At 30.7% G+C, this 16,234-nt stretch overlaps 1 protein-coding gene across 4 annotated transcripts in view; it reads right to left on the bottom strand.

Annotated features, from left to right (window-relative positions):
- Positions 1-16,234, bottom strand: part of F (forked) — a 94,309-nt gene that overhangs the window by 63,565 nt on the left and 14,510 nt on the right. For 2 of the 4 annotated variants that reach the window (XM_064059858.1, XM_064059859.1), the window contains exon 2: positions 5,186-5,365. In XM_064059858.1, the coding sequence (XP_063915928.1) occupies positions 5,186-5,365 (180 nt within the window). Of the gene's footprint in view, positions 1-5,185; positions 5,366-12,777; positions 12,897-13,437; positions 14,363-16,234 lie in introns of those variants that run through there. The other 2 variants (XM_064059861.1, XM_064059860.1) reach the window with 2 other exon arrangements.

Here is a 16,234-nt window from a genome sequence, read left to right as displayed (position 1 = left end):
TTTGATGCTTTTATTTAATTCGAATGAAGTTCATTTTAACATTCTTGGGGAAAAATTTTGGAAAATATGTTTTCTTTTTTTTTCGATTAGTTGGAGAATTGTAACAAAAATAACATTAGATTCTTAATTTATGAAGAACTGTCCTTGGCCGAATTAATGCGTTTTTCCATTGCAACAAAGACCGTTTATTTTATTTTTTTTTGAAAATTTAAGAAAAATATTTTTCATTTTTCTTGGTAATTTGAAGAATTATATCAAGAACAGCGTCTGATTCTCAATCTGTGAAAAATTTTCTTTAACCTAGAATTTTCCTCAATTGGAATAGAACTCGTTTTAATATTTTTTTTTTGAAAAATTTTGAAAAATTGTTTTCCATTTTTTCTCAGTTATTATGAGGGAGTTTAGCAAAAATGATATCACGTACGCAATCTACGAAAAATTCTCCTAAATTTGATACTTTTGTTTAATTCGAATAAAGTCCACTTTAACATTCTTGGAGAAAAATTTTGGAAAATATTTTTTCTTTTTTTTTTCGATTAGTTGGAGAATTGTAACAAAAATAACATTAGATTCTTCATCTAGAAAGAATTGTCCTTAGCCGAATTAATGGGTCTTTCCATTGGAACAGATATCGTTTAACTTTTTTTTTTGAAAATTTAAGAAAAATATTTTTTATTTTTCAGGGTAATTTGAAGAATTATATCAAGAACAACGTCTGATTCTCAATCTGTGAAGAATTTTCTTTAACCTAGAATTTTCCTCAATTGGAATAGAATTCGTTTTAACATTTTTTTTTGAAAAATTTTGAAACATTGTTTTCCATTTTTTCTCAGTTATTATGAGGGAGTTTAGCAAAAATGATATCACGTACGCAATCTACGAAAAATTCTCCTAAATTTGATACTTTTGTTTAATTCGAATAAAGTCCGCTTTAACATTCTTGGAGAAAAATTTTGGAAAATATTTTTTCTTTTTTTTTTCGATTAGTTGGAGAATTGTAACAAAAATAACACTAGATTCTTAAACTAGAAAGAATCGTCATTAGCCGAATTAATGCGTTTTTCCATTTAAGCAGAGATCGTTTAATTTTTTTTTTTTTGAAAATTTAAAAAAAACATTTTTCATTTTTCAGGGTAATTTGAAGAATTATATCAAGAACGACGTCTTATTCTCAATCTGCGAAGAATTTTCTTTAACCTAGAATTTTCCTCAATTCGAATAGAGCTCGTTTAAACATTTTTTTGAAAAATTTTGACAAATTGTTTTCCAGCTTTTTTCAGTTATTTGAAAGAGTTGAGTAAAAATGATATCTTATAGGCAATCTCCGAAAAATGTGATAGTTTCTTTTCATTCGAATAAAGGTCATTTTAACATTCTTGTGGACGAAATTTTGAAAAATATTTCTTCTTTTATTTCTTGATTAGGTGAAAAATTGTATCAAAAATAACATTAGTCTCTAATAAGTATTCTAGGAAGAATTCTCCTTAACTTAATTAATGCATTTTTCCATGTGAACAGAGCTCGTTTAAAAATTTTTTTGAAGATTTTTGGAAAATGGCTTTTCGTTTTTTTTTGGTTGTTGGAAGAATTATAGCAGCAATGACTTCCGATTCTCAATTTGCTAAAAATTTTCTTTAACTAGAATCTTCTTCCATTGGAATAGAGGCCGTTTTAATATTTTTTGAAAAATTTTGAAAAATTGTTTTCCAGTTTTTCTCAGTTGTTATGAGGGAGTTAAGCAAAAATGATATCAGGTACGCAGCCTACGAAAAATTCTCCTTAATTTGATACTTTCTTCTCATTCAAATAAAGGTCATTTTAACATTCTTGAGGACGAAATTTTGGAAAATATTTCTTCTTTTATTTCTCGATTAGGTGAAAAATTGTATCAAAAATAACATTAGTCTCTAATAAGTATTCTAGGAAGAATTCTCCTTAACTTAATTAATGCATTTTTCCATTTGAACAGAGCTCGTTTAAAATTTTTTTTGAAGATTTTTGGAAAATGGCTTTTCGTTTTTTTTTTTGGTTGTGGCTAGAATTATAGCAGCAATAACTTCCAATTCTCAATTTGGTAAAAAATTTCTTTAACTAGAATCTTCTTCCATTGGAATAGAGGCCGTTTTAATATTTTTTAAAAAATTTTGAAAAATTATTTTCCAGTTTTTCTCAGTTGTTATGAGGGAGTTAAGCAAAAATGATATCAGGTACGCAGCCTACAAAAAAAACTCCTTAACTTGATACTTTCTTCTCATTCAAATAAAGGTCATTTTAACATTCTTGAGGACGAAATTTTGGAAAATATTTCTTCTTTTATTTCTCGATTAGGTGAAAAATTGTATCAAAAATAACATTAGTTTCTAATAAGCTTTCTAGGAAGAATTCTCCTTAACTTAATTAATGCATTTTTCCATTTGAACAGAGCTTGTTTAAAAATTGTTTTGAAAATTTTTGGAAAATGGCTTTTCGTTTTTTTCTTGGTACTTGGAAGAATTATATCAGCAATAATTTCCGATTCTCAATTTGCTAAAAATTTTCTTTAACTAGAATCTTCTTCCATTGGAAAAAAGTTCGTTTTAATATTTTTTGAAAAATTTTGAAAAATTGTTTTCCAGTTTTTCTCAGTTGATATGAGGGAGTTAAGCAAAAATGATATCAGATATGCAATCTACGAAAAATTCTCCTTAATTTGATACTTTCTTCTCATTCAAATAAAGGTCATTTTGACATTCCTGAGGACGAAATTTTGGAAAACATTTCTTCTTTTATTTCTCGATTAGGTGAAAAGTTGTATCAAAAATAACATTAGTCTCTAATAAGTATTCTAGGAAGAATTCTCCTTATCTTAATTAATGCATTTTCCGTTTGAACAGAGCTCGTTTAAAAATTTTTTTGAAGATTTTTGGAAAATGGCTTTTAGTTTTATTCTTGGTAGTTGGAAGAATTATATCAGCAATAACTTCCGATTTTCAATTTGCTAAAAATTTTCTTTAACTAGAATCTTTTTCCATTGGAATAGAGGCCGTTATTAATATTTTTTGAAAAATTTTGAAAAATTGTTTTCCAGTTTTTCTCAGTTGTTATGAAGGAATTAAGCAAAAATGATATCAGATACGCAGCCTACGAAAAATTCTCCTTAACTGGATACTTTCTTCTCATTCAAATAAAGGTTATTTTAACATTCTTGGGGACGAAATTTTGGAAAATTGAATATTTCTCGATTAGGTGAAAAATTGTGTCAAAAATAACATTAGTCTCTAATAAGCATTCTAGGAAGAATTCTCCTTAACTTAATTAATGCATTTTTCCATTTGAACAGAGCTGGTTTAAAAATTTTTTTGAAGATTTTTGGAAATGGCTTTTCTTTTTTTTGCTAGTTGGAAGAATTATATCAGCAATAACTTCCGATTCTCAATTTGCTAAAAATTGTCTTTAACTAGAATCTTCATCCATTGGAATAGAGGCCGTTTTAATATTTATTGAAAAATTTTGAAAAATTGTTTTCCAGTTTTTCTCAGTTGTTATGAAGGAGTTAAGCAAAAATGATATCAGATACGCAGCCTACGAAAAATTCTCCTATATTTGATACTTTCTTCTCAATTAAATAAAGGTCATTTCCATTCTTGAGGACGAGATTTTGGAAAATATTTCTTCTTCTATTTCTCGATTAGGTGAAAAATTGTATCAAAAATAACATTAGTCTCTAATAAGCATTCTAGGAAGAATTCTCCTTAACTTAGTTAATGCATTTTTCCATTTGAACAGAGCTCGTTTAAAAATGTTTTTGAAGATTTTTGGAAAATGGCTTTTCGGTTTTGTTCTTGGTTGTTGGAAGAATTATAGCAGCAATAACTTCCGATTCTCAATTTGCTAAAAATGTTCTTCAATTAGAATCTTCTTCATTGGAATAGAGGCCGTTTTAATATTTTTTGAAAAATTTTGAAAAATTGTTTTCCAATTTTTCTCAGTTGTTATGAGGGAGTTAAGCAAAAATGATATCAGATACGCAGTCTACGAAAAATTCTCCTTAATTTGATACTTTCTTCCCATTCAAATATGGGTCATTTTAACATTCTTGAGGACGAAATTTTGGAAAATATTTCTTCTTTTATTTCTCGATTAGGTGAAAAATTGTATCAAAAATAACATTAGTCTCTAATAAGTATTCTATGAAGAATTCTCCTTAACTTAATTAATGCATTTTTCCATTTGAACAGAGCTCGGTTAAAAATTTTTTTGAAGATTTTTGGAAAATGGCTTTTCGTTTTTTTTTTTGGTAGTTGGAAGAGTTATAGCAGCAATAACTTCCGATTCTCAATTTGCTAAAAATTTTCTTTAACTAGAATCTTCTTCCATTGGAATAGGGGCCGTTTTAATATTTTTTGAAAAATTTTGAAAAATTGTTTTCCAGTTTTTCTCAGTTGTTATGAGGGAGTTAAGCAAAAATGATATCAGATACGCAGCCTACGAAAAATTCTCCTTAATTTGATACTTTCTTCTCATTCAAATAAAGGCCATTTTAACATTCTTGAGGAGGAAATTTTGGAAAATATGTTTTCTTTTATTTCTCGATTAGGTGAAAAATTGTATCAAAAATAACATTAGTTTCTAATAAGCATTCTAGGAAGAATTGTCCTTAACTTAATTAATGCATTTTACCATTTGAACAGAGCCCGTTTAAAATTTTTTTTTTTTGAAAATTTTTGGAAAATGATTTAAAAAATTATAGCAACAGTGACTCTTGATTTTTGAACTTATTTAACTTGAAAATCTATTCTAGGTTTATGATAGCCAAACTTTAACCAGGTTACCCCGCACACCGCACGTCCGAATTCCCCATTTCCACGCACCACCAGCCCCCAGCCTACAATTTCCCACAACCTTACAAAACCAAATTACTCCATTCAGTTATGTCATTGACGAACCCATCAATTTCCCCGACTCTTAACAACCAGTTTCCACATCACTCGACTTCCCAGAGCCCGTCGCCGCCCAAGAAGTCCCAATAAACAACATAATCAGCACGCAATAAAAATCCCATTTGTGACGCAACACCTCGCCATCGCACACACTCATAAATCCGTCGTAATTGGCGGTAACAGCGCCAATTAGTCGAACGAATCCCATCTCGAGCGCGAAGACCCAACTACCACATTCAGAGCATAACGGAGAAACTCCGGCCTACCTCAGCTCCGGAGTCGAGTCCACGAGGAGGCGGACGCAGTCCAGGCAGCCCCTGGCGGCGGCGTAGTGCAGCGCCAGCGTCGTGCTGTTGGGGGCGGCGCGCTCCAGCGCCGGCATGTTGTCGCTGTTGCGGAACTCGGACTCCCACAGCAGCCAGCGGAGCACGTTGAGGCGGCCGTATCTGCAACGAATACGCACCGGTGTATTACTGGTTGCCGACTCCCGAATTATTAAACACTAGTAATTCGCAGATTTGAGATTAAAAAAAAAACTGAAAAATTTAAACTTAGTAATGTTTTAGTTTTAAATCATTATTATTTCAGCCACGCCACAGTTAAAAACGTTCACTTTCGGTAAATTCTCCTTTCATAACGTTATTTATTAGACACATGCTCGACACATTATAAATTCCATTAATAATCTTGAGAATATTCGCCACAAACGCTCTCAACGATAATTAATAGTCCTCCAACACAAAGTACCTTTCAACGAAAGTGCAGATAAGCAATGCAAATTACTTACGGTACCTCGCCACAAAAATCCCGACTCAGTTTCACTCAAAACTCTTTCTTTCATTCCCGACTGTTGCCCATTTCGCCCAGCAAAAACCCGGCAGAAAAATCCTGCACTTTTCCCGGCTTTCTAAACCCATTCGGACCTCCCAACAATGCCGAATCGAGATTACGGCCTTTAGATTAGCGTCCAGTGCGCTTTCTCCATCTCGGCGACCCACAATGGTAAATGCTACGTCTTCAATTACCATCAGAAGCTAATCCCGATTACTAAACCAACTAACCACCTGTTTCGCAAGCCGAGATGATCGGCTTTCGCGATATTTTACGGAATTAATCATTTTTACCGGTTCTGCAACGGTTTTAGTTCTGGGTTCGGTTTGTGGCGTCGAGGTGCGGCGTTTGGGTGCTAATTGGACGGGGTTTGTGAAATGTGGGTTTGGAAGTTGGGTAAGGGCAGATTAGAGTGTTGCGTTGTTTATGCGGTGCGAAGGTCGCAAGCCAGCGTGGATCCTCCGGCCGTTCCGGGTCGTTAAGTTTTAATGGGTCGTGATGGTTAGTGGGTGCTAACGGGGATTAGTCGATAATTTGTACGAGTTGAGGAGGATAAGTGGAATGTGATGTTGCGGAGTCGTATTTTATGTGGGGAAATGCTGTCATAAGCGTGGTGTCTGGAGTGTAATTAAGTTGTCGCTGGACGAGAAATGCGGCTTCCGGCAGGATTTGCATGGGTTTAACTGAGTTTATGGGTTGCGTTTTTAGTGGGGGAAATGTAGTGGAACGCTGTTATTTTGTTTTCTTTTGTAAACTTGTCGCGAACTTAGAGTTACGAAAATGCAGCACTAAACCTTTTTTTAGTTTAAACACTTTTTTTGTTATCATGTTTCTTCCAGTTCCCACATTTATTAAAAATGTAATTAAAATTATGATCTTTGGAAATTGGAAAAATTTTAATTATAAGCTCTGTTTGCGGCACTTAAAATCAACAATTATGAAAATAGAAAAATTGACTATTTAGGACTTTTTCAATTTTATAAATTTAAAATGAACTTGTTCAACATGTTTCTTCCAGTTTCCATTTTTATTGAAAATGTAATTGAAGTTTATGGTCTTCTAAAATCGTAAAAAATTTAATTATAACTTCGGTTTGCAGCATGCCCTAATTTATAATTTTTTTTTATTAACGTGAAATTTTTCAATTTTTGGACTTTTCGATTTGCAATTTTTCCGTTTTTAATTTTTCAATTTTTTACTTATTCGTTTTTTCAATTTTTGATTTTCAATTTTTCTAGTTGTCATTTTAAATATGTCATAAATATAATAATTTTTATAATTTTTCACTTTTTTAATTTCACGATTTTTGATTTTTTCCATTTTTCATTTATTCGACTTTTCAATTTTTCGATTTCTCGATTTATGTATTTCTCTTTTTCCGGTTTTTCAATTTTCGATTCATCACTTTTACAATTTTTTATTTTTTGGTATTTCTAAGTTTTCAACTTTTCGCTTTCCCGATTGTTTGATTTTCCCATTTCTCGATTTTTGGTTTTCCAGTTTTTCAATTATCCAATTTTTCGATTTTTTAGGTTTTTGATTTTAAAATTTTCTGTTTTTACATTCTCGATTTTTTGACTTTGATTTCTAGAGTTTTCAATTTTCGATGTTTCTGATTTGGAATTTTTCAATATTTCAATTCTTCAGTTTTTCAATTTTTTTATGTTTAGATACCTCGATTTTTCAATTTTTCGATGATCCAATTTTTCTCCGATTTTTCAATTTTTCCACATTCCAGTTTTGGGATTTTCCAGTATTGCGATTCTGATTTTGATTTTTCGACTTTTCGATCTTACGTTTTTGCATTTTTCAGTTTTGGGCTTTTTCGAATCTTCAATGTCTAATTTTTTGAAATTTCGATTCCTCGGTTTTTCAATTTTTCGATTTTTAAATTTTATATTTTTCGATTTTTCATTTTTTTGTTTCTTCAGTTTTACGACGTGCAACACTTCGAGTTTTCATTTTTAAATTTTTCAGTTTTCCCATTTTCCAACTTTTGGGTGTTTTAATTTTTAGATTTTGCAATTTTTCTAAATTTCATTTCAAATATGTAGTAATTACAAAATTGTAAAATTTAGTTAAAAAATTAAAAAAAGGAAAACTGTAAACTGAAAATTTTGAAAAATCTAAAAATTGGATAAACGAAAAATTGAAAAATCGAAAGATTAAAAGTTGTTAATATTAAAAAACGAAAGAACGGAAAATATATTGAACAATCGAAGTATTGAAGATTAAAGGAATCCGAAAATCGGATAACTGGAATTCCAAAAATCCAAAAATCCAAAAATCAAGGAATTGAAAAATCAAAGATTGAAAATTTGAAAAACTGAATGAACGAATAAAATTGAAAATCACTGAATGAAAACCGAAAATTTGTAATACAAAATCGAGGAAATAAATATAAAAAAATCGAGAAAATGAAAAATCAAAATCAAAAACTTGAAAAATTGAGCTAACGAAAAATTCAAAAATCGAAACGAAAAACTGTAATCTCGAATTTGAAAAAAAATCCAGACTTGAAAAATTGATGAAACGAAAAATTGTAAAGTCGAAAAATTTCGAAACTGAAAAATTAAAAAGTTCTGTTTGTGGCACTTAAAATCCGCAATTTTGAAATTAGGAAAATCAATTATCGACTACTTTTTCAATTTTTTTTAAGTTTTTAATTTTTGATTTTCAATTTTTTTAGTTGTCATTTTAAATGTGTAATAAATATAATCATTTTTAAAATTTTTCACTTTTACGATTTTTGATTTTTTCCAGTTTTCAGTTATTGGATTTTAAAACTTTTTCATTTATTCGACTTCATAATTTTTCAATTTTTCCATTTTCCAACTTTGGGTGTTTTAATTTTTAGATTTTGCAATTTTTCGATTAGCAATTTCACGAGTTGCAAAAATTTTCGATTTTTCCAATTTTCATTTCAAACAGTAATAATTACAAAATTGTAAAATTAATTAAAAAAAGAAAAACTGTAAAATGAAAACTTCGAAAAATCCAAAAACTGAATACAGGAAAAGTTGGAAAATCGAAAGATTAAAAATTGAGAAAATTAAAAATCGAAAAAACCGAAATAAGTATTGTAAAATCGAAGTATTGAAAATTAAGGAAATCTGAAAATCGGATAATTGGAAATCAAAAAATTTTAAAATTGAAAATTTAAAAAATTAAAAAATCCAGGAATTGAAAAATCAAAGATTGAAAATTTGACAAACTGAATTATAAAATCGAAAGAACATTGAAAAAATAAAGGAAATGAAAAAACGAAAATTTGTAATATAAAGTCGAGAAAATAAAAATTAAAAACTCGAGAAAATGAAAAACCAAAATCAAAAACTTGAAATATTGCGAATCGAAAAATGGAAAAATTTTAAAAACCAAAGTTGTAAAAACGAAAAGTTATGAAATCGAAACATTGAAAAATGAAAAATGAAAAAAAATGGAAAAACGGAAAATTGTGGTGCATATATAAATTCCAGAAAATGAAAATAAAAAAGTTGGGAATATGAAAAACAATCCAGATCTTGAAAAATTGATAAAACGAAAAATTGAAAAATTGTGAAATTTGAAAATCGACGAAATTGCAAAGTTCTCTTGTGGTACTTAAAATCAGCAATTTTGAAAATAGGAAAATCAATATCGACTACTTTATTTTTTTAAGTTTAAACTTTTATTTTGTCATTTCGAGTTTCCAAATTTATTAAAAATGTAATTGAAATTTTGTTTTCTCTAAACTGGAACAATTTTTTTGGAATTATACGTTTCGATTTTTTATGTTCTTTTTGTTTTCAATTTTTCGGTTTTTCAATACCCTGAGGTATAATTTTTCTTTTTATCAACGTAAAATTTTTCAATTTTTGGATTTTTCAATTTTAATGGTTCCTTTCTTCAATTTTAGATTTTTCAGTTTCGTGATCTTTCAACTTTTCGTTTCTTCATTTTTTTTTATTTTTCCAGTTTCATTTTAAATATCTAATAAATATAATTATTTTTAAAAATTTTCACTTTTACGATTTTTGAATTTTTCCATTTTTCAATTATTATTGGATTTAAAAACTTTTTCATTTAATGACATTTTTCAATTTTTGGATTTTTCAATTTTTCGATTTGCAATTTTTCGGTTTTCAATTTTTCAATTTTTCAACTTTTAGATTTTTTAATTATTTATTTTTTCAATTTCAGATTTTTCAGTTTCATGATTTTTCAATTTTTCGTTTCTTCACTTTTTGATTTTCAATTTTTCTAGTTTTCAAGCAACCCTTCGAGTTTTCATTTTAAAATTTTTCAGTTTTTCCATTTTCCAACTTTTGGGTGTTTTAATTTTTAGATTTTGCAATTTCACCCATTTTAAAATTTCCAATTTTGCAATTTTTCGATTTCCGATTTCAAGATTTGAAAATTTCTGGCTTTGGCAATTTTTCTAATTTTCATTTCAAACATGTAATAATTACAAAATTGTAAAATTGAAAGTCCAAAAATTAAAAAAAGAAAAACTGTAAAATGAAAACTTCGAAAACTGTAAAAACTGAATAAAGGAAAAATTGAAAAATCGAAAGATTAAAAATTGTGAATGTTAAAAATCGAAAGAACGGAAAATGTATTGAAAAATCGAAGTACTGAAAATTGAAGAAATCTGGAAATCGGATAACTGGAATTCCAAAAATTTTAAAATTGAAAATTTGAAAAACTGAATAAACCAATAATTATAAAATCGAAAAAACAATCAAAAAATAAAGGAAATGAAAAAACGAAAATTTGTTATATAAAATCGAGAAAATTAAAATAAAAATATGAGGAATATGAAAAAAATCCAGATCTTGAAAAATTGATGAAACGAAAAATTGTGAAACTTGAAAAGTGAAAGATGAAAAATTGTAAAATCGAAAAATTGCAATTATTCGTTTCGATTTTTTATTTTCTTTTTGTTTTCAGTTTTTCGGTTTTTCAATGCCCTGATTTATAATTTTTCTTTTCATCAACGTGAAATTTTTCAACTTTTAGATTTTTTAATTATTAGTTTTTTTTTTTCAATTTAAAAGTTTTCATTTTCATGATCTTTCAACTTTTCATTCCTTCAATTTAGACTTTCAATTTTTCTAGTTTTCATTTTATATATGTAATAAATATAATATTTTTTTAAAAATTTCACTTTTTGAATTCCACGATTTTTGAATTTTTTCATTTTTCAATTATTGGATTTAAAAACTTTTTCATTTACGCGACTTTCCAGTTTTTCGATTTTTAATTTTTCAATTTCGTTTTGCAATTTTTCCTAATTTTCATTTCAAACATGTAATAATTACAAAATTGTAAATTTATAGTTTAAAAATTATAAAAAAAAAAACTGTAAAATGAAAACTTCGAAAAATCCAAAAACTGAATACAGAAAAAATTGAAAATATTAAAAATTGGGAAAAATAAAAACCGAAAAAACGAAATATATATTGTAAAATCGAAGTATTGCAAATTAAAGAAATCTGTAAATCGGATAATTGGAAATCCAAAAATTTTAAAATTGAAAACTTTAAAAATCGAGGAATTGAAAAACTAAATAAATGAATAATTATTAAATCGAAAAAACATAAAAAAATAAAGGAAATGAAAAAACGAAAATTTGTGACATAAAATCGAGAAAATAAAAATTAAAAATTCGATAAAATGAAAAATCAAAATCAATAACTTGAAAAATTGAAGTAACAAAAAATCGAAGTATTGAAAAATTGTAATAGGTACAGAAAAACTGCGAAACTGAAAAATTGTGGCACCTAAAATCAGCGATTTTGAAAATAGGAAAATCAATTATGGACTACGACTACTTTTCAACTTTTTAAAGTTTAAACATTTTTTTTGTCATTTCGAGTTTCCAAATTTATTAAAAATGTAATTGAAATTTTGGTTATTTAAAACTGGTACAATCTTTTTGCAATTTTTTATTTTCAGTTTTTCGATTTTTCAGTGCCCTGATTTATAATTTTTCTTTTTATCAACGTGAAATTTTCTTCAATTTTGTGATTTTTAATTTTTCTAGTTTTCATTAATATAATCATTTTTAAAATTTTCAGTTTTTAATTTTACGATTTTCGAATTTTTCAATTATTGGATTTAAAAATGTTTCCATTTATTCGACTTTTCAGTTTTTCGATTTTTATTTTTACAATTTTTTTTTAACTGAACAAAGAAAAAATTGAAAAATCGAAAGATTATAAACTGAGAAAATTAAAATCGAATTGAAAATTAAAGAAATCTGGAAATCGGATAATTGTAAATCCAAAAATTTTAAAACTGAAAATTTTAAAAATGAAAAATCGAGGAATTGAAAAATCAAAGATAAAAAATTTGAAAAACTGCAGAAACGAATCGAAAAAACATTGTAAAAACAAAGGAAATGAAAAAATGAAAATTTATGACATAAAATCGAGAAAATAAAAATTAAAAAATCGAGAAATTGAAAAATCAAAATCACGAACTTGAAAACTTGGGTTACAAGAAATTGAAAAATTGTAAAATCGAAAAATTTTGATAGTAAGTTGTGTTTACGGCACTTAAAATCGGCAATTTTGAAAACAGGAAAATGAATTATCGACGAATCTATCAACATTTTTAAGTCTAGAAATAATTTTTACCATCATGTTTCTTCAAGTTTCCAAATAAATATAACTGTAATTTTACTTTTTCAAAATTGGAAAAATTTTTATTATAACGATTATCGATTCAATTTTATTTTTCACATTTATTTGTCGTATCCTGAAGCCTGTTACTACTGTTACCACTAGAAACCCATCAACCGATTTCGACCCAACTCAAAAAAACTCAACAAAAAATTCTCCGTGACCTTCAATTATCACGAACGTCTTCCTATTCGCCATCTCATCAACATCACCCAACACATGTTTCACTTCATACCTCAACACGCCACGGCATCCAATCACCCGGAAAATTCCGTAATTAACTCCGTTCCTTCTATTTATTTATAATTAACTCCGCAAGCACCCACAGGTGGCAAAACCCCAACCCACCCCCAACATACCGTGACTTCTCTTGGCGATCTCAACGGTAGATGCCAACACGAACACATGGTACGCTTACGCATCACTCATGGTGCTCTTGCACTCGCGCTCTCGGAAACCACCATCGAACCGTTCCATGGGCCGGTCGATGGTACACTGCATCTCGAAAACAGAAACAGAAGCCTCGTAACGGCACAGGCATCCGACTTAATTAGGAAATCCAAACGCAGCCTTCGTGCATATGAATGCCGAGCTAAGAGGCGGTTGCGATCGGCGGTGAATAAGCCGGTGGCGGAGGCCGGATAATTGCCAATTAGGAACTGGTGTTAGTTTTGAGGCGTAATTAAATTTTTATATCAATTTAGAATTCTTCAAAGTTGGGGTGTATACTTCAAGAGCGAGGGAAGTTCTGTCGAAATAACCTTGAACCATTTTTTATGGTTTTGGTACTACCATACTACTAAATATAATTCAATTAGCTGCATCCTCAACCTGTCGCAATTTTCCTAATTAAACAACACCTCGACCATCTCCGCAGCGCCCCACTTTCAGCCCATTTCCCAACACACGTCGAGAGAAATTACCATCACCCCCCACCCCCCCACCAACGGAAGCAGTTCCGCTCCGTGCCCACCCAATTGTTAAATTAAACTCGCACTTACAGTTAAAACAAACCTAACCTCAGATTTTGTATCTTAATCGAAGTCCGTCCATTACCGATCCTCCTTTGTTCGTCGTGAGTCCGTGCCACCTCGTCGCCCTTCTTCTTGTAGCGTTTCTTGAAATTACCAATTCGCAACGACAACATTATTCTGACTTTGATATGCCTTATTATGTATTTTTCGGTCCGAAGACGTGATTTCCGCACGGAATGCCTCTGGTAGTTGAAACAGGACTCGGGCAGATGGTTGGAGTGGAAGTCGTAGTAGCGAGTCAAGGGGGCGTAGATGGGGTTGTTGTACACACTAATACTCTCCTCCGAACACTCGTAGATCGGCTCTTCGTGCAAGTTCGTCTTGGAGTTCAGCGTGTTGTACAGAGCTATATTTTTCCCCAAAGTGTTGGTCCGGGTTTTCTTTGACGATTCCGTCTTGGTGCGGAAATTCTGGGGCTCGTACAACTGGTTCACCGTGAACTTGCACTCATACGTCTTGGTCTTCTTCTTGGGTTTGAGCATCTTCCACATCCGGCTCAAGTAGCTTTCTTCCTTCGCCAGAAGAAGACGCTCTTTGTAGATCGTGGGGAGCTGGAGATCGGTGTACCTGGCCGGGTTTTCCGGAAAATTCTCGCGGTAGTTTTCGGACACTTGGTGGAACACCAGACTCAGATCTTCCTCTTCGTCTTGATGCTCCAAGGAGATCAGCTCTTCGATGTCGTCCGTCGAGACGGAGCTGCTCTCTTCGTCCTTTTTGTCCTGGCCGAGGGTGAGCAGGTGCGACCGGTTGTGCACCCAGCCCTTGCTGATGGTCCACTCTTTGAGCCACTCGGGCTTGATGGGCGTCTTCTTCTTGGTGGGGATGGTCCTGGCGGGCGTCCATGATCCCTTTTCGATCACCACGCACAGGCACAGAAAGCGCAGAATGTCGGACAGGATCGGCATGGTTGTCATGGCGCGGATGGGTTTTTACTGGACGTGCGACGGATATTCGGTATGGGTTGTTCACTCATGTGGCACCTATTGTGACTCAATGGCGTTTTTTCTCTTTGTTTATGTCGGTGCCGACTAAGTGGAACGAGGGTCGAGTTTGCATAGATTTGAAAAAATGCTCGGGTTGGGTTCAAGTTTGGGTTGCTTTTTTTTTCGTTTTTTTTTTTACACAGTTTTTTCAGCCTTATATTTTTTGTCGTTTATTTAGTCCCCCTTTTCTTCGTTTTTTTCTTTTGTTCCCTTTTTTGTCGCTGTTTTTGTTCCCTTTTTTAATCACCTTTCTTGTCGCCTTTCTTTCACTCTTTTAGTGATTTTTTTGGAAATATATTTCGCCACTTATTTTGTTTGTTTAGCTCCCTTTTTTATTTTTTGTCATCTTTTGCTTTTAATGTTTTTTTTGGCTTTTTTTTCTTTTTTTTTCTCTCGTCGTTTCTTGCTTCATCTTTTTTTGGTGCATTTTTTGTGGTCAATTTTTGTGCTCTTTTTAACCGTCTTTTTTAATCAATTTCTTTGTCATTTGTTTCGTGCCCTCCTTTTTTGAACTTTTTTGTTTGCTTTTTATCGTCTTCTTAAAAGTACTCAAATCGGTCTGGAAAGACGTCTATCTCATCAGAAATTTTCTCAGACCCAAAAATTGGTGCTTCTATGCCTTTCTATATCCGTCTGTTTCCTTCCATATCCATCTATATCTGTTAATAGGCGTCGGTATCAATCGATGTTCTTCTAAATCGCTCTGTATCTTTCTATATCCTTTCATATCAATCTATTATATTCGTCCGCATCTTTTCTATATCTTTCCATATCCGTCTATATCTTCTATATCGTTCCATATCCCTCTATCTATTGTATATCCTTGTATCACATTATATATATTTCTATATCCTTCTATTTCCATCTACATTTTCCCACATCTGTCTATACCCGTCTATTATATCCGTCCTTTCCTCTATTTCTGTCTGAATTTTCCCATGTCCATCTATATCCTTCTATATCCTTCTATATCCGTTTTTATTCTTCTATATCTATAGATATTTTATAGGAAATTTTCGCAAGAAACACAAGTCTGCGCCCATTTCATTAATATAAGTATATAATAATATAGGAATCTGGAACGGATTTAGTGATTTGAGGATTTGAAGTTTTGAAGAATCTGACAATTTAAGAATGTGGTGATTTGAGAATTCGAGGATTTGAAGATTTAAATATTTGGCTATTTGAGGATTTGGTGACTTGACCATTTGGTGATTTGAGGATTTCGAAGATTTGAGGAATTGAATATTTGAGGATTTCGAGGATTTGAGGATTTGGATTTTTAATGATTTGGTGATTTGAGGATTTGAAAACTTGAGATTTGGTGATTTGAGGATATGGTGATTCGCCGTTTGAGGAACTGGTAATTTGAAGGTTTGTTGATTTGAGCACTTCAGGATTTGGTGATTCGAGAATTTCGAAGATTTGAATATTTGAGGATTTGAGGATTTGAAGTTTTGGATTTTTAATGATTTGGTGACTTGAGGATTTGATGATCTGAAAATTTGGTGATTTGAGATTGGGTGATTTTGTGATTTCAGGTTTGAAGAACTGGTAATTTGAAGGTTTGTTGATATGAGAACTTGAGGATTTTGTGATTTGAGGACTTGAGAGTTGGTGATTTGAGGATTTCAACAATTTGATGATAAGAGGATTTAGTGATTTGATGAGTTGGGGATTTGGTAGCTTGGGGATTTGAGGATTTAGAAGATTTGAGGATTTGATGACTTGACTATTTGAGGATTTATTGATTTGGTGATTTGGTGGTTTCGAGAATTTAAGAATTTTGTAATGTGACG

This window comes from Zophobas morio, unplaced genomic scaffold, assembly GCF_036711695.1.
Source record: "Zophobas morio isolate AGI-343-1 ecotype UQ-CSIRO unplaced genomic scaffold, CSIRO_AGI_Zmor_V1 ptg000021l, whole genome shotgun sequence".
NCBI classification, from domain to species: Eukaryota; Metazoa; Arthropoda; class Insecta; order Coleoptera; family Tenebrionidae; genus Zophobas; species Zophobas morio.
Note: the sequence above shows the minus strand (reverse complement) of the source record. Positions and strands in the feature narration are given on the sequence as shown.